The sequence below is a fragment of the Hydractinia symbiolongicarpus genome, chromosome 14 (assembly GCF_029227915.1).
Source record: "Hydractinia symbiolongicarpus strain clone_291-10 chromosome 14, HSymV2.1, whole genome shotgun sequence".
Lineage (NCBI taxonomy): Eukaryota > Metazoa > Cnidaria > Hydrozoa > Anthoathecata > Hydractiniidae > Hydractinia > Hydractinia symbiolongicarpus.
Genome location: NC_079888.1, coordinates 18,593,062 through 18,615,409, shown reverse-complemented (window position 1 = coordinate 18,615,409; position 22,348 = coordinate 18,593,062). Strand labels below are relative to the sequence as shown.

Here is a 22,348-nt window from a genome sequence, read left to right as displayed (position 1 = left end):
GACAGACAGACAGACAGACAGACAGACAGACAGACAGACAGACAGACAGACAGACAGACAGACAGACAGACAGACAGACAGACAGACAGACAGACAGACAGACAGACAGACAGACAGACAGACAGACAGACAGACAGACAGACAGACAGACAGACAGACAGACAGACAGACAGACAGACAGACAGACAGACAGACAGACAGACAGACAGACAGACAGACAGACAGACAGACAGACAGACAGACAGACAGACAGACAGACAGACAGACAGACAGACAGACAGACAGACAGACAGACAGACAGACAGACAGACAGACAGACAGACAGACAGACAGACAGACAGACAGACAGACAGACAGACAGACAGACAGACAGACAGACAGACAGACAGACAGACAGACAGACAGACTGACAGACAGACAGACAGACAGACAGACAGACAGACAGACAGACAGACAGACAGACAGACAGACAGACAGACAGACAGACAGACAGACAGACAGACAGACAATTAATTTTGATGTCAACAATAAAAATCTGCCAAAGTAACATCTTTCATAAAAATATTTACTGTTTGGATCCCCTTTTTTTTGGTGAATCTTTTTGAATATTTCTCATAGTCAGGAATCCTATCATGCCTTCATGTTTTTTGAACAAAATCCACCATATTTATAGCAAATCGTTGCATATATTATGACACATGAATATATTTATCTATGTTGGATATAAACCAATCGCATTACAGAACTCACTTGCATGTACCAGGGGTTTCTTCGCCCCCGGCCTGGATGTAAAAGAGGTAAGAAGACCTGGAGACAAGCTTGGATATTGTTAAACAAAAGCAATTCCTATGGTATCGTAGGTTTTTATCTGTTTATCTTTTTTAATTTGTATTGAAGCGAGGCAACTGTAATTTTACATCAACGTCTGCAACGCCTTTATAATTTTTCTCTGAAAAAATCGCATAATGATTCAAGCACAAATACCTTGGTAAATCATTTAGTGAAATCTTTCTGCATTATTGCGTTCGTTGTTGATTACTGTTAACCCCCCTTGGCTTTTTGTTATGGATTAAACTAAGTTTTTTCAAATAAACGTTCGTGAAAACTATTCACAACATCTCCGTTAATAGCTACTTTAACTTCTAGACGCCGACCAACGTACGTATGCGTCAGAGCAAGGCCAAAATAGTGACATGCTATCTATGGGCCAGAACTCGAAACCGCTCAAGTGGGAGCCCTTTTTCCAGCATTGCAAAACCCGAACAACGTGGAATCAATAAGTTGTCACAAATCACTTTCAATAATTCTCCGCGAGAAGTCATACATAAAATTTTTCTAAAAAAACCTTTTAAAAAAAACACAAATTTTTGGCCTAAATTCTGCGTTCGCGAAAGGTTCTGGCTTTTAAGTAACACTAAAAAAGGTGGTGAATCAAAGCAAATAAGATGAAATAAAAGAATTCATTTTCAAATCTTATTCACCACATATCTATACGCAGCCATCTTTTTCTGTTCGAGGATTAGATAGATAAATATAAAAGCTATCTGAAATTGTTGTAATTACGTATTTAAATCTTCCTTTTTTTACAAAATCACGATATTATCTGACCTTTCATTACGTTATTGGTATGTGAAAGTCAAAATGGCAACGATATAATCAGAAAAGTCAAAAGACCTGCGACAGAAACCTCTAATATAACAGGTTACTCTAATCACGAGCCTCTTCTTTTATTTGTTACATAATAATAATCCAGAAAATAGATTCGGGTCACACTTGAATTTTGTTTCCTTCTCTTCTTCTATCCCCTTACTAATAACTATGCTTGAGTAAGTTGTTCGTATAGTCACTCAAGGAGACACTTGGTGGGCTTAAAATCGTGTGAAAATGAGGACGAGTAAAAACTTGACTGATACTTATGTGCAAACCAGAAGATATTTCATCGTACCAAATGGTACTGTTGTAGCGAAATACACAAAATACAGTGCATAAAAGATGGGAAACATGTACATTTATCCACCTGTTCGTGCGTCAAAATGTCGTCCTTGCAACTTTATTTCAGGAAATATGTACAACGGACGGAAATTTAAGGACCAGGAAGTCAGTGAATTTTCCCACGGGCTAATGACTTGTTTCATATAAATAATCATGACCTGACAAAAAAATAGTTAGTAGGAATACATCCAGTGATTTGATTGGTTTACAGCTTTTTAATCAGCCGTGACCGGTTTGCAAAGCTATAATGCTTTCATGAAACGTGAAGAAATAACATATAGCTGTGCAGTTCTTTATATTTCATTATCAGAATATTTGACATACTTGAGATTAAGTTCTTTTCGTGAAACGTGAATTGGACTTAAACAAAAAATGTCAAGATAAGTCATCGTCAAAAAAGGCATCCACTACCGCTTATTATTAAATAGTACAGTAGCATAAAATCTGAACATATATACAATACAGTGTACCATTACCTTGATATCTTCGTTGTCAGTACACTGTTAGTTAAACTGAAAAAGGCTACCCAATTTAAAATATGCATAAACTACATTTTCGGAATAAAATTTTCGTTTTAAAAAAAAATTAAAGCAGCTTTACCAAAATGTTTACAAAAATGTGTATGTGCCGTGTTTCTAAAACCACTTACTTTAGTACTGAATACATAACAAAGATGTCTTTTTTTGGTTAGTTATACAAATACCTTGGCATTGAGTATGTCTTCGCACAAGACTTGAAGCCAATATGCATTACTATGTGTTCTCCGTGATTTACTTACGCATCGCCGTAAACGTGCATCTCATATGCATACAAGCTCTGTGGAGAATCCAATTGGTGGAAGAAAATAACATGTCGTCCTGATAAGTAGGAATTGCATTCCACAACAAACTCTACGTTAGCTACTTCCGGTACGTCTGAACACAAATTAGTATCAATTCTAATGGCAGCCTTCGAAACAGTCGATTGCAAATTAATTGTTACAAATCTCACGGGTTTTTCCATACCCAAATCTATGCTAAAATGGCTATCCACAGCACCGTGCGTTCCAGCGAAGCTAGAACTAATTCCATCTTGTAACCTGCTTGCTGGGTACGAAGAATAAGCGGGATATGCTCCCAGAGACCAGGGAGATATTTTTTTGAACTGATTGGCTAAAAATAATAATAAAAAAACTACGAAACACTTTAATTAAAGAAGAGCTAAGAAATGAAAAGAAGTTGCGCTTAAAATGTTCATTATAGTGTTAGTATGAGCTGTATTTTTTTTTAAATTTGTGGTTCTCGATAATGAGTCAAAGTTGTGCTATATTCGCCGTCATAACAGTGTCAATGAGGACTTTCTGCTTTGTAAAATACTAACTTGTGTGACGTAGGTTTTGCCGGGATGTAAATTAACAAATTTTAAATACAGTAGACGTCCGTTAATTCGAATACCGCTTAATTTGAACTTTCTGTTATTTCAAACAAATTGCCAAGTCCCTTGAGTTTGGCTTATTAAATTCTTATATTTTGAGCTGCTTAATTCGGACTCCGCTAATTCTAACATTTCGCTAATTCGAACAATTTTTAGTCCCAAGGCTCTACTATGCTCGTTAATTCGAAATTTTGTGTATCGATAAATAAAATCTTATGGGAAAATAAAAAAAAAAACGTTTTTATTTTTATGGCATCAATGGTGGAAAAATGTCTTTCAATTTATCAATTAAATTGGCATTTCCAATAAAATGAAGTTTATATAGAATTTGGAGGCCTTTCCCATCGCCAAGCAAACAACGTTAAAAGATTTTTATAAAAAGTTGTAGTAAAGTTGTAAAAAAGTTATATTAGCATAAAACCTTTAAACGTTTATTAAAGTTCTTGTTTTTTCTGAACTTCTGATAATCCGAATATTCGTTAATTCGAACAAATAATTTAGTCCCTAGCGTGTTCGAATTAACGGACGTCTACTGTATACAAAGCTAGGTAATGGATAAAACGGATAAACTGCGTCTCCTGTGGTAGTCTGAAATTAATTTTGTTCATCTTGTTTTAAAATAAATATCCTCCACCGAGTAAAAAATATAGTTTTAGACGAGTACTAGGAATGATTTTGTGCAAGCTAAACAAAAACAAGATAAGTTTTAAAGTTTTTTTTTCAATTTTAGCTACCTACTTTCGCATCTCTATATCAATAACCGCATTTTGTCTGTGTGTGTGCAAGATGGCCCACGGCGCAGCAGCAGTTTCTTTGATCTTGTTGCGAAATTATTAAAAAGCGGGGGTTTGATTTATTTTATTTTGTCATATTTTGGTATTCCATTATTTTATTTATTAATTAAGAAGAAGAAAAATACAGGATTTCAATTAATTGAGGCAGAATTCAATTATTTTTTTATATTTTTCGGTACAACAAACGCTCGATGTATCGAACTTTTCCTCATCATTTTTAGCGGTTTATTATACCGAGAGTCTACTGTATAAGAATATTCAAGATAAAATAGACAAAAAATATAGTTATATGATTAGAAATAGAATATCCTAAAAATATGTTAATGGTAAGGTATTATTCAGAAGTGGAAAATTATCTTAATAAAGCTTTTCCACTTTTATTATCATTTAAAAATATGTTTACAACTTGTAAGGATGTAAAATTAAAATAAATGTTACTTACGTATGCACTTGTATCCTACTTGATCGTCTTCAAAGCAACACAAGCTTCTGTAAGAGCACATGGACTTAATGATCGGCAGATTGGCCCTCTCTAAGATAATACAAAATAATGGTTTAGAAGAAAACGATAAATGGCTGTTATAAACTTTTTTTGTAGACAATATATTATTTCCTTGAAATAGTAATTATTAGTGAATCACTTTTTTTAATCAAGACGATAAATTATTATTTGAGAAAATAAATCGTTATTTTTAAAACAATAACCTAATATTTAAAGACAATGAATTAATATTTTAAGAAAATGGATTATTATTTCATTTTGAGAGATTGAAGTTTAATTTTAGGAAAATAATTTTTTTGATTGTTGCTTAAATATCAATAGGGTACGCTTACATTTCTAGTTCCATAATTTGTTGACAAAAATTGCCATCCAACTTCAGATGTTTCAGTTCCTTTAGCATTCATTAACTCGCACGCAAGATTCGTTGGATGGTAATTCACAAACGAGCAACTATCGCATGTTAAACACGATAAAACACATTCAGATCTTGTCACACCTTCCAAAGATTTTTCCACTGTACCACTAAACCTTGTATCTGACTTAATGATGGAGAAATTTCCATGGCGACGACAATGCAAGCGTGTGATGTACCCAAGTGAAAAGTAACACCAAATCAAAATAAACAAAATCGAAATTGTAGTTCTATAATATGATTGACGTTGTCAAAGTATGCTTCAAATAATTTATAAAAAACATCGTATTTATGAAACTAATATGGGCGTAGTATTAACCCTTTTTGATTGTGCAGGAATAATACTTAACGTGAGTTGGCAAAGTATACTCTTAAAATGTCATCTCGCGATGTTGTGTTTACTCAAATAAGCCTCCATACCAGGCTAATAAATAGTCCTATGTTGTTCCATATGTTTTTATTTTAAATTTCTTTGAAAAAAGTATTACACATGTACGGATGTGCAACACGGTACCATTTTGAAATAAGTGATGTATACAAAAAATAGAAAATGAAAATTTTGATCTTATGCGTTGTCCGATTTTTTTTTAATTACTCTTACTTGAACTAAAGTTTCGATAACTCGCATTGACGGCTTGAAAATAACGCTTTTAAAGGAGAGGCGAACAAAAAACTCTTTTGTGGCAGCCACAAAATAAATTTTAAGCGAGGAAGCAAAAATTAAGAAACTTCTAAATTCTAAAGTCTAAAATAGCTAGTAACCAGCACACAGAGATAACTATGCTTCATACCTGAATATTTATGTATTTTACAAGCAACATTTTTACAAACTTTTCATGGCTGCAAGTGGGCAAGAAGAAGCAATTTTCAAATATACTTTCCAGTAAACATAACAAATAAGAACTTTAACTGAAAATAGCCCAAAATGTTTTACATAAAGTCGTAGTTCCAGCATTTTATAACTTCGTTAATACTTCTTGGAACTTTATAAACATCTGTCATGGGCAATGATAATATCTTTTTCGTTTGGTTTGCTTTTTCACAACATTAGAACGATGAAGTTTGTTGTGATGAGATGGCGTCGATTCGATAAATACACAGACCGGAAACTTTCAACAACAAATGGAACGTCCAACGGTTTCAGCTTTGTTTACAAATCTTTATTTTCTTTATATTTACTTATGAATTAGTTCAGTAATAAAAATAAAAATATTTTGTTCGTGTTATTCAACTAATAGCATTTTTGCTATTTTGATCTTCAATGTTTGTCTTGTTTATTATTTTTAATAAAACAGCGATTCGTTGCCATTACATTATGGAGAAAGATCTAATATTGTTTCTGAAAATAACCACCAATTTGGCAAATGTGTAAAATACTAACTCACATTCATGTATGAAAAAAATGGTATTTTGTAACAAACTCCTATAAACCGATGTTGTTGCGGAACATTCCAGACCAGCGTATCTGGTCTTTGAAATTAAACCAGGCATCATGAATTTTCAATCAGCAGCCGTACCCGTGCTGTTCGCCCCTTCTTTAATGAAAAATCAAAAATACTAAAAGTTTTCAGGAAATCAGTAGCTAACCTCTTAAAATTTTACAAAAAAGGGAATTCCGAATGATTTGGAAAAAGAAAACTACTTTTCGGTTTACTCACCTAGCCAACATTTCTGTCTGTCTAAATTTTTCTTGTTATTAATTTTATTCTTGTTGTTTTAAATTAATTTGATTAAGTTTTAATTTTTATCGAAATATATCCAACACAAATGGTTGCTAAGGCCTGTCAAAAACTAAAACAGCATTAAAGTATAAATATCAAAGGAGTAAGATTATAAATATTTAGCAAAAAACCACAGTTAGCTTAAGGCTGGCTCAAATGCATCCAACATTTCTTCCAACATCGTAAATTTTTGATGTTGGATAAAATGTTGGATGCATTTGAGTTGAACCGAAGTTTCTCGAAAATAAAATCAATAAAAAATCAAGAAGAAAATCATGTTGGATGATGTTGGATGAAGTTTGATCTCGGTCAAACTTTTCATCCAACATTTTTAGATTCATCCAACACAATTTTCATGAATTTTTATGTTGGATACATTTGAGTCAAATTTCATCCAACATTTTACGATTTTCTAAGTATAATAATTTTTGAATTTTCAAACACATTTTCGAACGTTTTTTGACAATCGAATGATTTCAGTCTAGTCCCACCAACTCTTTCCTTTGGCGAGATAGGGTCAAAAATTTTGCACATTTATTTGATTCAAAATCATTCACATTTATCCGGAACATATTCCGAAATCCTTGTCTGTCTTCTATAATCAGTTCTTGGATAATATTTGTAAAATAATATCTTCTTTCCTTTCTTCTTTTCAGCCGGTTTCGTTTTTTTTGCCTGGTCTGTTTTTCATCATCGGATTCGGTATCTCGTTTAAAATCATGATAGCTGCAAGGTCCTCCATGGTGAAAAGTCAAATGAATGAACGCATCATGTTATGACACGTGTTGGGTGAAGCAACTCAAATGCAAACTTCGAACTTTTCAACTTCCGAAATTCGAACAAATTTTCATCCAACATCATCCAACATTCGAACTAAAATGTTGAATGAAATGTTGGATGCATTTGAGCCGGCCTTTAAAATCACACTACCGAACCCCTGAATTTCTATTAAAGCGGCACTTCTTTTCGATCCTTTTTTTTTCTATTTTTGGGACACTTTTGGGTGTTTAAAACCATAGTTACTTGAACCTGCAGTTATTTAAAGCCAAAAAGTATACTTCAATTGTAGATTGTAGCGTAATTCAATAAAGAAGAAAAAATTTAGTTTTTTTTTAAAAAAACACTTTTTTAACAGAAGTTTTGCGTGCAGGCTATAACAAACTCTTTAAACACATTGTGAAATTCACTATATTTGAATCAGGGATCTGATTTTTGCGAGCTGGACGCAAAGCCTAAATATTCCACACAATTAAGTGTCCGCGATATTATACAAGTGAAATTACGACGTACAAAGGGTTGTCACTTAAAAACTTACCTCCCACTTAAAAATCTTTTTTTTCATATGAAAGAGCTTTGAAAGTTGTTTAAAAACTTTAATTTTTTTGAAAATCCTTTATTGTTTTTTAAGATTGCGAAATTATGATATTATCACTATGATTAAATATTAACATTCATTTCAATATGCTCCAAATATTAACCTAAATGGCTGAAAACATATATACATCATCTTTTAAATCAAAAAAATTAAAAATCAATACACCTATTTAACATTACGCGCGCCATTATTATTCCGCGCTAGGGAAGGGAACTGGGTTCTAAGAAGGGGTGCCTGATAAAATCTTCCTTGTGTTCTTCTTAGTTAAACTTGATGAAAACGAAGTATAAACAACACGCTTACATTTATCTATCTGCACAAAATCTTTTATTTCAAGAATTATTTATCATGCCAAGTGTAAACTGTGCTGTTATTGGAATTATTTATCATGCCAAGTGTAAACTGTGCTGTTATTGGCTGTTTTAATAGCACTAAGAAGCTGCGAAAATGGAAGAAGGAACGATGTGAAATTCACGAAGTTAACCATGAAGAATGTTCATGTCAGCGACCGTTTAGTTTGTATTGCTTTCCAAGCGTCCTTAGAAATAACGAACAGAGACAGCGTTGGATAAAAGCTATGAGAAGAATTAACCCAGATAAAAGTGATTGGGTACCAAAACAAAGTGACAGGGTATGCTCTGTTCATTTTGTTGATGGAACACCTTCCCAAAAGTATCCAGACCCAACACTAGAATTGGGGTACGACACTCCTGTTACTAAAAAACCTAGGAGGGAACTATTTCGACATTCTCTGGAAAAGTCATCTCTTGATTCAGAAGATGTTCCCAGCAATGAAGCCCAAGAAGAGGAACCTTGTTGCTCAAATATTTCTGACGCATCAGGATTTTTTTCACCGACAATACCAGACCACTCTTACACTATTTCTTCACCGCCTACATGTGAATCATGCAAAGACAAGAGCGAAATGATCAAATCTTTGGTCAGTAAAGTGAACTCCTTAACTGTACAAGTAAAGAAGTATAGAGGCAAAGCCTTTGAAATTGTTAAAAATACAACAATGACTTGGAGAATCATTAAAAGTGATTCCAAAATGAATTATTACACTGGTCTATCTTCTATCATGTTATTTAACACTCTGTTATTGTTATTAAAGCCTTACTTACAGCAAGTGAATTATTGGAGGGGGTCAAAACGAGCATGTTTAAGTACTAAAATAAAGCGTCAAACTAAACATGTGAAAAAGTTAACACAGCGTGATGAGTTTTTGTTAGTTTTGATGAAACTTCGTTTGGGCTTACTGACAGAGGACCTTGCAGATCGTTTTGGAATATCACCATCAACATGTTCCACAGTATTTGTAACTTGGATTAGAATTATAAGTAGAGTTTTGGGTGATGCACTTGTTGTCTGGCTGCCAAGAGAAGCCATTCGTGATAACTTGCCTAAAACATTTGCCAAAGCAGGTTATTCCAAATGTCGGGTTATAATTGATTGTGCTGAGGTGTTCATTGACAGACCAAAATCCTTAACAAATCAAGCATCTACTTGGTCAGACTATAAACATCACAATACTTTAAAATTTCTTGTTGGTATAAGCCCTTCTGGATATATAACTTTTTTATCTGATTGTTATGGTGGGCGCGCGTCTGATAAATTTATTACAAATGACTCTGGATTTTACGATTTGTTAGAAAGGGATGATGAAGTTATGGCAGATCGTGGATTTCAAATCAGAGAAGAATTAATGTTACGTTTTTGCAAATTAGTTGTTCCACCAGGTGCACGTGTAAAAAGTCAGATGACAAGTGCTGAATGTAAAAAACTAATCTGGAAGTGTTCTATCGTTTATTTTCAGCTTCTTCTGATACTCCTCTTTTAAATTACTCTCTACTTCTTGAGCAGTTTTCACAGGCTGGACGAAGTTCTCAGCTGCTGAAAACACTCAAGCAATTAGTTCTTCCTTTCTTCCACTTATCCTTAAATTTCTAACTCTCAAGTAGTTCTTCAACTCTTCGACAGACATTTTTGATATTAAATCGTAATCCATGTTTGTTTTAAATGTTTTAAAAAGTTGGTAAATAATTTGATAGCTATAGCGCGATGTTTATACCTCGTTTTCTCAAGTGTACTGAATCTTAGCGGCACCCCCAAATTGTACCGAGACTCCCGGCCGGGATTACGTAATCGCATAATGTTAAATAGGTGTATTAAGCTTTTTTAAAAAATGTAATGTATTCCTAGACAACTTTCCAAGCTCTTTGATATGAAATTAGCAATTTGACTACCATTTTGGACAAAATACTAGTATTATATTACGGGTTTTATTACACAGAAAACTTCGAAAGGGACAATCGTGTTTGACAGAGTACTGCCGCCAAAAATACCAAAAATTATAAAAAAGAATGTCTTAAAGTGGGCAAGTTGGCGCTATCCAAACTCTTGTTACGGGGACAGTGAAACACGAACACCAACCTGTATTCCAGGCCTTTTTTTATTCTATCCTCGTTACGAAAGAGACAAAGAGCCCGGGGATCGAGGTTGAGATAGACACCACACAGTCCGCGCATATGCACAACTGAATAATACATGCTAATATGTTTTTATCATTTAATTGAGGTATAGTTGAATAATTAATTAATGAAAACGTTTTCTGTTGCGTCGTCCCATTCAAGATAATTTTCTTTAAATATCGCGCTGATACGGCAACGTCTTTTACCTAGTCCACGGGGCTCTTGAAAGGCATATATCAGACAGCGAGAAAGAAGCCCTGGGGACGATATTGCACGGATATTGTTTTGGAAAGGGTAATCAGTGGTTTAAGTGTATTAAGGGTAAAAAACATCGAAAATAAGTTTTTCTGCAGAGAAGGGCTGTTTGTATTTTTTGTATAGATTTCAGATGTAATCCTTTTTCCCAGGGTTTGTAGCCTATGTCAATGCCGCTAGCGCTCACTAAACAATACTAAAAAATTTCGCCGCCTGCCTCGATGACAAAAAGGAAAAAAAAACGCGGTTTTTTAGGTTTTAGAAGTCTAACACGAATAGCTTTTTGTTCTTTTTTTAAAAAAATAATGCAAAAATTCATGTACATCAGAAAGTTTATCTTTATAATTTTGTTAAGGATTGTGCAAGTCATTGATATGAGGGATTTGTTTTAACTACAAATGGGCACAAAAAACAAAAGAACACAGCAAACATTGTGGTCCTGAAAGCTTTAATAAATTGGCTCAAAAACTACTTTAAGTTTTCTACTAAAATTTGGTACAGTAAAAAAAAAAACAAGCGAAAAAAAAACATAACGAGGCAAAAATGGACATAGAACTAGACTAACATGATTGCATATAAAATTTTGATATTAATTTTTGTAATAAAAAGGAGGTGGGTCACTAATTTTATAGAACTGGAATTGACTAATTTGCTAGTGTTTTAATCCTATCCAGGATGGGGTACAAGGGCGAGCGCAATCCAGGGTTTAAGATGGAAATGCATTACCCCTAAAATCTTTTTTCTTGACGCCCCAGAGCTCTTTGAGATAAACCCCGAGGTCTTACCTAAAAAGCTCTGGGGACGAGAATAAGATAACTCCATGCTAATCAAAAGTCCTGAATACCATTTTTCGCAAACGTAACTTTTTAAAATTGAGATTATAAGAGACCTATTATTCTACATGCATTTTTGATGAGATTACTTGAGAATATTTGAACTTGATAATTCTGTTAATTTTGAATGATACTGTAACATAACAAACACATCAAATTAGATAAGAAAGGGAAAATCAGAAGAATACATATTTTGAATCCAATATATCTTTTTTTGATGCATTTCTTGATTACAGAAACAATTTTACGCTAATTTTAATAAAAGTTCAAGAAACTGGTAGGGCGTCAAGAGGCGTTATTTTAGGTAATTATTTGAACTATTTGTACACTGTTAGTTACAGAATAACCGAAAAAGTATATAATTTATATATATATAATGTATATAATATATAAGAAAATACAAAAATGTAACTTAACGATTAAAAAGTGAGTAAATATTTGGCGTCGTGAATAATATTTAGTACAGGCTAAAATTTTTCACCGACACTTTTAACTGATCAAGCATTTTAAAGCATTTTGTCAACCATTTTTTTTGCCGAGTTTTCTTATTCTTTTTATACTGCAAGAAAAAAATGGGGACCGAAACAAGAAAAGGATACAAAGTTTGGAAATTTTCAGTTAAAATGTTAGAAATTATGTAAAAATTGTCACCTTGAATATGTATATCTATATTATAATGCCCGTATACGTCTGTCCGTCCGTCTGTCTGTCACGCAAAATGGTAGCTTAGCTGCGCAGGTAGCGAGACGCACGCAATGCGGTATAAAAAGGACGGGCGAACCCGTGGATTTTTCCTCGGGCTAACGACTAGTAACCTATAAAGCCCATGTCTTAAAATGTATTTTATGAGTTATTCCTCAAAATTGAACCGAAAAAAGAGATGTTGATAATTTAGTCCGTTAATTCTTTAGCTATCTATTTAGGTTGGACTAGGTATTTATTTATTATAAAACGAATGACTTTCCAAATCTTTCTATACTTACTTTCCAACTTTAAGGCAACCAAAGGTAAGGGATATTGTGCAAACATAAAAGGGAAGAGTTATTTTCAGTTTTGGTGTTAAAGTTCATATAAAATGTATTACCATATAATTGTGCGTTAAGGTTTGGAAGTCATTTTACCTGGGCGTAGGTTTTGCTTGTCATGCAAACTTTTCGTCTTCAATTCCTCGCACAATATGCACGATTAGACCCAAGAACTTACTGCCTAAACATCTATTTTTAGACCTTAACGCTATTTATTATTAAAGCTCCGGAAATACAGCTTTTCAAAAGACCATGACGTCTAGAAGCAACAGGGTTAATCGCCGACTAATGATCTTCTTCGACCAAAGTACAAAAAAATAGAGAATTTCAGTACAGACTGGTGCTGAGGTCCTCAGAAGAGTTATAGTCGGGTTAGTTAGCCTGGGTGCGTGGAAACACGTGGTTGTGTGTGGTGCCCTCATAAGATTTTAAGAGGTCATAATACAACCTTCGGAGGCCTGTACTTCGAGTTGGATTTTGCTTCTGATGATCTTAATAATAAAACGAGACTTTTTTCATCAACAAAATCAGATGCAATCTTGCGAAAAGAGCTAACCAGTTAAAACTTGATGTCAGCTGGTTTCAACAGTTTTCAAAAATTTTTTATAAATGCTGTCTTTAACTAAACATTGCCCTATTATTATAATTCTATTCGTTGGTTCTTTTGTCTGTAATTTATATTTATCATACGTATCATAAACGGCTTGTATTTGAAAAGAAACGTCCGGACATCCGTGTATATTCACAACACCTTTCAAACGAAAGATTTTTTGTTTGCTTGCCAACTGGTCACACCACAACATATCCTGCAAGCATTCGTCCAAACGCTGTTCACACACACTTCCGTCAAACTCGAAGGTATATGTTTTAGTTTCGCTGTCTATGTGTGACCCTGCATTACTAATTGAATTGACTATTTTTCCCGTATCATATGCGTGCAAATCTAAGAGTTTCTCCAGCTCGACTTTACCATGGCTCGTCTGTAAGATTTGCGCACTTCCATTTATAGCTTTAATGTTATTTACACAACGGTTCACGCCCTCTGAGTTGACTAGGTCCACTTTGTTACATACAATTACGTCACCAAGAGCAACTTGTTTAACGTAATCAACTTCCTTCTGCAAGAGCTTCAGTTCACTGTATTTGCAATCAACCACTGTTATTACTCCGTCTAAATACACATCGCTACCAAGTTCATCGTCTAACCAAAACATGGATGCGATTGGACCTGTACATAAGAAAGATATTTTGCGTTTAATTTTCCTACGCTGTCTACTTAAAATTAACTCTAATTTTCCCTAATGATTAAGCTGTTTCGCCCCACACTAATACTCTAATTTTTCTTCGCTAATTCTTAAGAACAGATCTTAAATTCATGATGTCAATATTGAACATTACAATTCCTAACATCCAGACGCATCAACGGAATTGTTGATAATCTTGACATGACAATATTTAAAAAAATCCCAAACTAAACAGGACACCCGAAAAGTTCATATACCTGGGTCAGCCAGGCCAGTAGTCTCGAGTAAAATGTAGTCAAACTTTCCACGTTTCGTCATCAGATTCTCGATAGCTTTAACGCCATTGTCTTTCACCGAACAACACAAACAACCGTTGCGAAGCTCCAACCACTCTTCGTAAATTCCACCATTTTCACCGATGGAGAGTGACTTTTCCACAGCTGAGCCTAAAAAAAGTAGGAATTGAAACTTACTTTGAAGGAAGGAAAGTCCGTAATTCAAAGAAATTGATTATGTATCATATTAATTATTATATTTTTCTCTTTTTTTAATGACCCCTGTTATCTGCAAAGAATATTACAAAGGAATAAAATAGTAAAAAACATGTAATAAGTTTGCTTTTTTCTTCCTATTTGTATGATATATATAATAGATAAGTATATAATAGCTATATAGGAGTACAAGCAAAATTTCAACATTCCACTAGTGTTTACAACCAGTGAGTAAAAAAAATCAATTAGCTAATATAAGAAACAACTAATTTCATAGTTAGGAGCATCAGAAAAATGCAATAGACATGTAATAGTTATATATCTCGTTTTTTATTAAAAAAAAGCTGTAAAGACTGTTCACTGTGTTAAAAGAGCAAAAAGAATTGGTTAGAGGCCTCTGACAGTATTCTCTTCGGTTTGTATATTGTGATAATTGTAAAGCTATATGATTTAAAATAAAAACACGCTGTTTTTGCAGTCAGCTCTTCATTTCTCTTTATTGCCATCAAAAATTTATGAGTTGAAGTTGGGGAAGTGGTCAAGTAAATATACATGTGTATTATTGTCTGTCAACACACAAGGTTAACCTCGTGTAATCAAGTACAGGAATACATACACTCAACTTTACATACAGAGCTTCTAAATGAATTAATTTTCAAGGAAATATCTCGTAAAATTTTTCCTCGTTTTTTTCTGACCTACCGACTCTGGTTTTTATTACAAAGTGTGAGTCGGTCGGAGCACGCGAACACAGCATATTTTTAATGACGGCCATAGGGTAAAGCATGCATTTTTCTTAGTCAAACCTTAAGTTGCAGCCTTAATTAAAAAGAAACCTACAAAAAAAGTTTCTTTAAAATGTGGCTAGAGTGGTTTCGCCCTATACGGTCAGTGCTTACATCTACCTTTGCAACTTGTTAACAGCTATGTTAAACAACTATTGTCTGGTCCCAATTAGTACAGGTATGTTTGTGCACCATTATGGTCATTTGTCACGTGTACGGCCACTTCGCCCTAAACCAGCCACCTATTAATTCTCTTAATAGGCAATCAAATCTGGTCATTATAGTATAATCTGCAATAGAGGGAGTTAAACATTCTTATATGCCAACTGAACACTCCCAGAATGGTTCACATTCATTTCCAGTCCCCTAAACTATGCTACCTCAGTTTGTGACACACCCAGGGCCCATTTTTATTGCGAGAACAACCATGTGGTTCATTTGTCACAATTAAAAATAGGAAAAGGAACAATGTCAAAGTGAACCATAACAACAGGTTGTTTATTACAATATTTATTTTTAAACTGAAACTTTACATTGTTGAAAGCATTAAAATGTACGCGGCCGTATTAGGGTGCCATATTTTTTTAACGTGGAAATTTCCTGGGTCATATATTATTTCCAACCCTCTAGTCTAGATAAGGAACTGTTAAAGAGGTGGTTAAAGGACAGCACCAAGTATGTAATTTACACAGAGTTGATTGAATTTTACCTATTCACAACGTTTTAATGAGAGTTCCAAGAATTCTTGAAAAAATATTTTGTCAGCCAAATTTAATGTGCCCAGTCAGTGACAGGCTTCGAACCAACATTTCTTGACAAATTAAGTGATCAAATTGATGAACTTTGGTTTTTTTTAAAGCTAAAAGGTTCACACTTAAGGAATTAACATAACATTGTAATAAATAAATGAATGTTATATATGCATAATTTAGATCTCTGGCCATAATTGGGTGAAAGCTATATTTTAAGGCAAATTTTTTTGTGAGCATTGGCAAAAATTAACCAGAATTTAAAACATAACAAAGATTTAAAGCCAGAAAAGAAAGATATTCTTAAAGGATCCAGTCTTGAATTAATGAAGGTTTTACAACTGTTGACAAGGCCACTGTCGAAAATATGTTTGGTTAGCGTCATTTCTAATTACAAAAGTGAGTTGGTCGGTCAGTCGGTCGGGTGGATAAAAATATTTCCCAAAAACTACAAAAATACTATATTTCGCAGCCATATTTTGTTATTTGTTTTAAATGTACGCCAGCTGTGTTTTTAGCATCCATTTCAAGCTCGATTTTTGACAGTCAATGTTTTTCCCATGGTTTTCGGTTGTATTGCTGTATAAATGCTAGCAGGAAAATATAGCACTGAGTAGCGCAGCGCAGTCCCCTATCGAAATAACATTCGGACGTAACAACTGTAATTCGGAGGACCACTGAAAAGGTAAATGGTGGATTTTGTTGTGTGTTGAAAATTGTTTGTGGATTGTTTGGTTTATTATTTACAAATTTACCAACTCCCCAACGCGATTTTCGCCTTTTAAAGTGAGTTGGTCCGGTGACGCTAACAAATTATATATATATATTTTTAAAGGGTGGCCCAATCACGGCTGTTTCGCTACGGTCAAACCGCGGACAAAATTAAGATGGCTTCCACAATTTTTTTGGAAATTTTGTATTTTTATCATTTTTTAAATTATTGAAACTTTTTTTGTGTTGTTTTAATTTTACTGAATTAAAAAGTATTAAAACGATCTACTTTTCCCCTTTTTAAATATATAAATATGTTATACATGTGTGTTATAAATTTCGAGTTATTTCGTCAAACAAAACACACAAAACTAAAAAAAAACATTATTTTTGGCGAAAGTATACCATCTTTCCAACCTTGTGCCAACGTCGCGCTACTAGCTATGGACTTGAAAATTGGTATGGGGGGCCTGGAAACATGGTTCTATTGGCCGGTACCGTGCACCGTTCGTCTCGCAAACTATAAACTACTTAAATTTTAAGTTAAAGTCTTCTTTAGGCGCTAAAAAAGAGGAGAAAAAGTTGCCAAAGTGGTGCACGGCGATTTGATGTAGTGTGATCCCTTTTCTGTCTAATTAAATAATTATCTAAACTTCTAAGCAAGTCACAGTGATGGCGTTTAATGTTTTGGTAGGTATGGTTTTTCCCAGCAAAATTACGGCAACCCGGTGTTTACTTTTGACTTGATTGCTCGACCCGGGAATCCTAATCCGAAACCGGGATTTTTTGAAAATGTTGGAATAAGCGAGACAACGGTGTCTTAGCAATTTTGAAGCTAGCTAAAGTTTGGCAGAGCACGAGGTAAGGGAAAAACAGTAAACTACTTTATTTTGCAGGGATTTTAATATTATTTTTTTGCTATAAGATCACCCTTGGTTTTAAGAAATTGTTTTATAGCTTGTAAAACTTCTTTTTTCTTCTGTTTTGTATTTTTCTGTAAAGAGTAGCTATTTTTTGGTCCTACAGTTTTGCATTTTGCATCGTGTTTTGTAGCTAAGTCACTTAATACTTCTTTTTTATATTTAGTTAAGACTTTGGTGGGCTTTTTCAAGATAAAATTGTTGAAATCAAAGATGTTTATGGCTAGCTAGCTAATCTTGGCTTTATCACAAGATTGGGTGCTATTTTATACAATTTATAAAGAAACACAACATGATTGCTTTGTATATATTTAATGTATATAATAAACTATTTATGCACAACTTGAGTTATTTTCTACTAGCATGATAAACTAGAATGTTGAAACTGTCGACTCTGAATGACGTTTTATTTAATGTATGATGTCACATATTTGGCCCGAAAACCCTTAGGACCAAAAGTGACCCTTTGGACAATTTCGGACAGATAAATATTACATCTACATCATCTTTAATGGCCTCAGAATCCAAAGTAATGTTTTTTATTCAGTTAATAAACGAATTTTAAGCATACATTCAGGCTCTAAAGGTCGTTTTTCAAATAATTTTTCACATTTGGCCCAAAAATAACCCTTTGGACAATTTCGGACAGACTAATCTGTCATCTACATCATCTTTAATGGCCTTAGAATCCAAAGTAATGTTTTTTATCCAGTTAATAAACAAACTTTAAGCACACATTGAGGCTCTAAAGGCCGTTTTTCACATAGGTCTCACATTTGGCCCAAAAATAACCCTTTGGACAATTTCGGACAGTAATAAAATAAATTAATTTTTATTCCAGATATTTAACCTAACCTTTGGACCATAAAAAACATGTTTCCTTAACTTTATTCTAGAGATATTGTGGAAGACATTCATCTAAATGATAATTTTTAAGCCATTTTTAGACATTTTGGCCTAAATATACCAATTTCGGACAGGTGTCCAAAAATTTTTTTCTTTTAATAATATGGACAATTTATCCAAGATTATTATTCTTTTTACAGAATATAAAAATTTTATTTCGTTCTTGAGATATCCTGTTTTAACTGAGAGGGTAATTCGAATTATTTTTTCGTAACATTTTTGTCCGCTTCGAAACAGCTGTGCAATGGCCAGCTGTACAAGAAATAATCTGTATATGATGGCTTGTGAGTGGCTTAGACAGTATCACAAGAAAATGCGTCTGCGAGAATATAACTCTAGCACTTTTTGTGCAGAAGCCAGCAAGGGTCTGATTCTCCATGGCGCAATATGGGGGAATGAACGTTACCATATCCCTGGGTTAGCCCCAGGCATGTGAAGGAAATATAATATAAACCATGGCTCCCCTTAAAAAAATATACAGGGTAGCTAGCTATATCCATTCATCTATGTATCTATGTACTAGAAGAGCTAGCTAAACACAAAACACAAGCTGGTACAAAAAAAGTTTTAGCTAACCTTCGCCAAATTCATTTAAGATAACTGCAATCTTTTTGTGATGCTGCTCTGTAAGGATATAATTCAACAAAGTTGTCTTTCCAGCACCTAAATAACCGGTAATAATCGTAACAGGTATCTTGGAATGAGCAATACTCGACGTTTGTACAAGTTCTGGGATCTCCTCGTCGCTGCTTTCATCCGCCATTATTATAATAACGCTGAGTTAAGGCGGAAAAAACATGGAGTAAATTCAGTTCCTTGATTTTTCAGCCGGGTGGAAACCGCCTGAAAAGTACATATAAAACGGGGAAGGAGGCGGGGATTTAATAATAATAATGCGTAGTCCAATTGCATTTTAATTTATTTCTGGAAGTAGCCGTCCAGAACTTACGCAACGATGCTTACTAGAGAAAAATTTCAAAAACTTCATACTTGGACTTACTCGTCCAAATATTACTGCGTTTTAGAAACCCAGCGCTATGAGTTAGACAGCACCTCGGTAGAAATATTTTCCATTGAGGCGTCCTATAATGCGCCAGTGCTTACAAATGATATTTGTTTCTTAAATCAGAGATGGTAATGTTGCTTCTGAACTTTTCTACCATATGCGTCTAGAGAAAATCAGCAATGTTGTGCCGACTTTAAAGAGGACGAGTCTCATAAATTTCAAATAATTTTCTCAAAAATAAAAAAAGAAGAAAAAAAATCATGTTGGATGATGTTGGATAAAGTTTGATCTCGGTCAAAATTTTCATCCAACATTTTTAGCTTTATCCAACACAATTTTCATGAATTTTCATGTTGGATACATTTGAGTTAAATTTAATCTAACATTTTACGATAACTTTCGAATTTTCAAACACATTTGTGAACGTTTTTTTTAACAGAATGCTTGTAAATAAATGTAAAAAAATCATTTGTGAATAACGAGAAGAAGCAGAAAAATCAGGTTAGCAGCTATGGCCAGTGATTCTGAAGACGATATCTACCAACCAAGTGAAACATTTAAAAAACAAAGAAAGGAAGAGGATGCCGAAAGGAGTAAATCAAGCGAAAACAAAGAAAAAGGCCCCAAAACAAAGGTGTCAAAAGATTAGATTGATGCTGATATAACCGTACTGATTGATATGTTAGCAGGACGTCCATTTTCATGGGAGCTACAACACCCTGATTATCAGAAACGAGCCAAACGAGGGTTAAGACCAGTCGTTCCTCTGCTTTAATCAGTAAAGTCCCACTAACTCTTTCCTTATGATAACTTCAAGGTCCGTCATGGTGAAAAGTCAAATGAATGAAAACATCATGTTGGACGAAACGTATTGGGTGAAGCAACTCAAACGCAAATTTCGAATTTTATAACTTTCGAAATTTGAACAAATTTTTAGTCAACATCATCCAACATTCGAACAAAAATTATTGAGAACCTTCGAGATCTACGCTATGCACGCTATTCACGAGCTTGTCGAAAGAGAAATGTTAACTTTTGGCTCCATTCATAACAGCTGACGTATATGTAATATTTACAACTTGTTTAAAATATTAGTAAAAAGATAAACGATAAAGTGTAAGTGCAAACATTAGTTTGAATTCGAAAAAGGATGATGAATATTGTTATTAAAAGAAGGATGTTTCTTCTTGTAGACAGCACAAGATAATTTTTTTCACTTTTGATTGAAAAGTTTTAAAACAGCATTTGTCCTGTAAGATTGATGGTTTTATTTTGGAGGTCTTGTTCCAGATATATAGGCCGCGATACGAAATGGAAAATTGAATGAACTTTGTTTTCCTAAATGGCGTGTAATACAACCCAGTAGACCTACTTAGATAATTGTTTTTCACCACATGAAACTTGTTTGAGAACACCACAGGGCTTCTTTTTTTCTTAACCTGTACATAAAACAAAGTGTCTGAAAGATATTTATTCGAAATATGTTTATAATGTTCATACGTTGAAACAGAAGCTTTAAATGTGTCAACTTGTTCTGAAAGTTAATCATTTTTGTGACATGTTTTTGTTGCCGATAGAGAGACTCCAATTTAGTTTTGCGAGTACTACTCCAAACTATGTTTCCATAGTTCAAGTAGCTGTGATTAAAAGAGTAATATAATTGTATGAGACATTGTTTGTTCAATGCATGACTAGCGTTATAGAGAATTCCATTAGATTTAGAAGTTTTTGAATTAATGATAATGATATGTTTATCCCAGTTTACATTCTCATCAAGTATAACACCTAGAAATTTGATATCTGTCACGCGGTGAACTTATCAATTCCTACTACCAGTTCTGGAAGTGTTTAAATTATATTTTTGTTTTTGTGTTTTTGATGAAAAAGGATGTATTTAGTCTTTTTTATATTTAGCGAAAGTTTGTTTAAATCGAACCAGTCCTTTAAATTCGCTAGTTCTGTGTTCATCGTGGCAAAAAGTGTTTCTATGTTATTATGCGAGTAAAGTATATTAGTACTTTCCCGATTTACTGCGCCATTATGATATTACGGGAAGTTTACCGGCACCGATGATTTTCTACGAACTCGTCCCGCGGAAACGCTAACTATCGCCGATATTTTTTTGAAATGTCGGTTATTTTGGGAAAATGTCGGAAAAGCTTGTCCTCACTATGACGACTATTGCTAACGACGGGGAAAAACTTGATTCGGACGAGAAATACCCCACATGGTGTAGGAAAAGTTATAATAAATTGGGAAATGTCTCGACGCCGGCAAAAATTCTATGAAACGAAATCTTGAAAAGCGGCAAACACGCCATTATTTGCCGTCAATGTCGCATTAAAATTTTTTATAACTTTTTCTCCACTAATTTAACCATGGACAATTGAATTCAGCCGTTCGTTAAACACGATTGATTGCCCTCATAGTGTGCGACAAAAATCCGACGGAATTCAACTGCGTAGTTTCAGTCCTTAACTCGGCCGGGAGGCCTCGAACTTGTAAATTTGTTCTTATAAATAGAGATATTGAAAACAAACAGAAACAGCCTTGCGGGTAAGAAGGAGAAGGAGGAAGGAGGAGGAGAAATTTCCTGAAGGAGATGAGGAGCAGATAAGGATTTCGGATAATGTATTACAGAGGCTGAAAAAGAGCTTGAAAAGCTACAGGATCAAAAGGAAGCAACAGAAACGGCGTACGCCGACTTATCATCCAAAATTCACAGCCAACTCAGTGCAATTAA

At 34.1% G+C, this 22,348-nt stretch overlaps 3 protein-coding genes and 1 long non-coding RNA gene across 4 annotated transcripts; 2 read left to right on the top strand and 2 right to left on the bottom strand.

Moving 5' to 3' along the window:
• Positions 1 to 2,317: 2,317 nt before the first annotated feature.
• On the bottom strand, positions 2,318 to 4,720 carry LOC130624963 (uncharacterized). Its single transcript, XM_057440029.1, has 2 exons — positions 4,642 to 4,720; positions 2,318 to 3,143 (listed from the first exon to the last, which is right to left on the bottom strand). Exons 1-2 carry the CDS (start codon positions 4,700 to 4,702, stop codon positions 2,767 to 2,769), a joined length of 438 nt encoding a protein of 145 aa, XP_057296012.1. The 5' UTR covers positions 4,703 to 4,720; the 3' UTR covers positions 2,318 to 2,766.
• A 3,877-nt stretch (positions 4,721 to 8,597) lies between these two features.
• On the top strand, positions 8,598 to 10,712 carry LOC130625254 (uncharacterized). The gene is made up of 3 exons (XM_057440308.1): positions 8,598 to 9,984; positions 10,310 to 10,350; positions 10,503 to 10,712. The coding sequence occupies exons 1-3, from the start codon at positions 8,598 to 8,600 to the stop codon at positions 10,710 to 10,712; spliced, it is 1,638 nt and encodes a 545-aa protein (XP_057296291.1).
• Positions 10,713 to 12,284: 1,572 nt separating this feature from the next.
• LOC130625595 (zinc-regulated GTPase metalloprotein activator 1B-like) lies at positions 12,285 to 19,400 on the bottom strand. Its single transcript, XM_057440697.1, has 3 exons — positions 19,176 to 19,400; positions 14,295 to 14,483; positions 12,285 to 14,021 (listed from the first exon to the last, which is right to left on the bottom strand). The coding sequence occupies exons 1-3, from the start codon at positions 19,360 to 19,362 to the stop codon at positions 13,366 to 13,368; spliced, it is 1,032 nt and encodes a 343-aa protein (XP_057296680.1). The 5' UTR covers positions 19,363 to 19,400; the 3' UTR covers positions 12,285 to 13,365.
• LOC130625596 (uncharacterized) lies at positions 16,804 to 18,035 on the top strand. Its single transcript, XR_008981740.1, has 2 exons — positions 16,804 to 17,634; positions 17,860 to 18,035. It is a non-coding gene; the product is annotated as an uncharacterized LOC130625596 (long non-coding RNA).
• Positions 19,401 to 22,348: the final 2,948 nt, after the last annotated feature.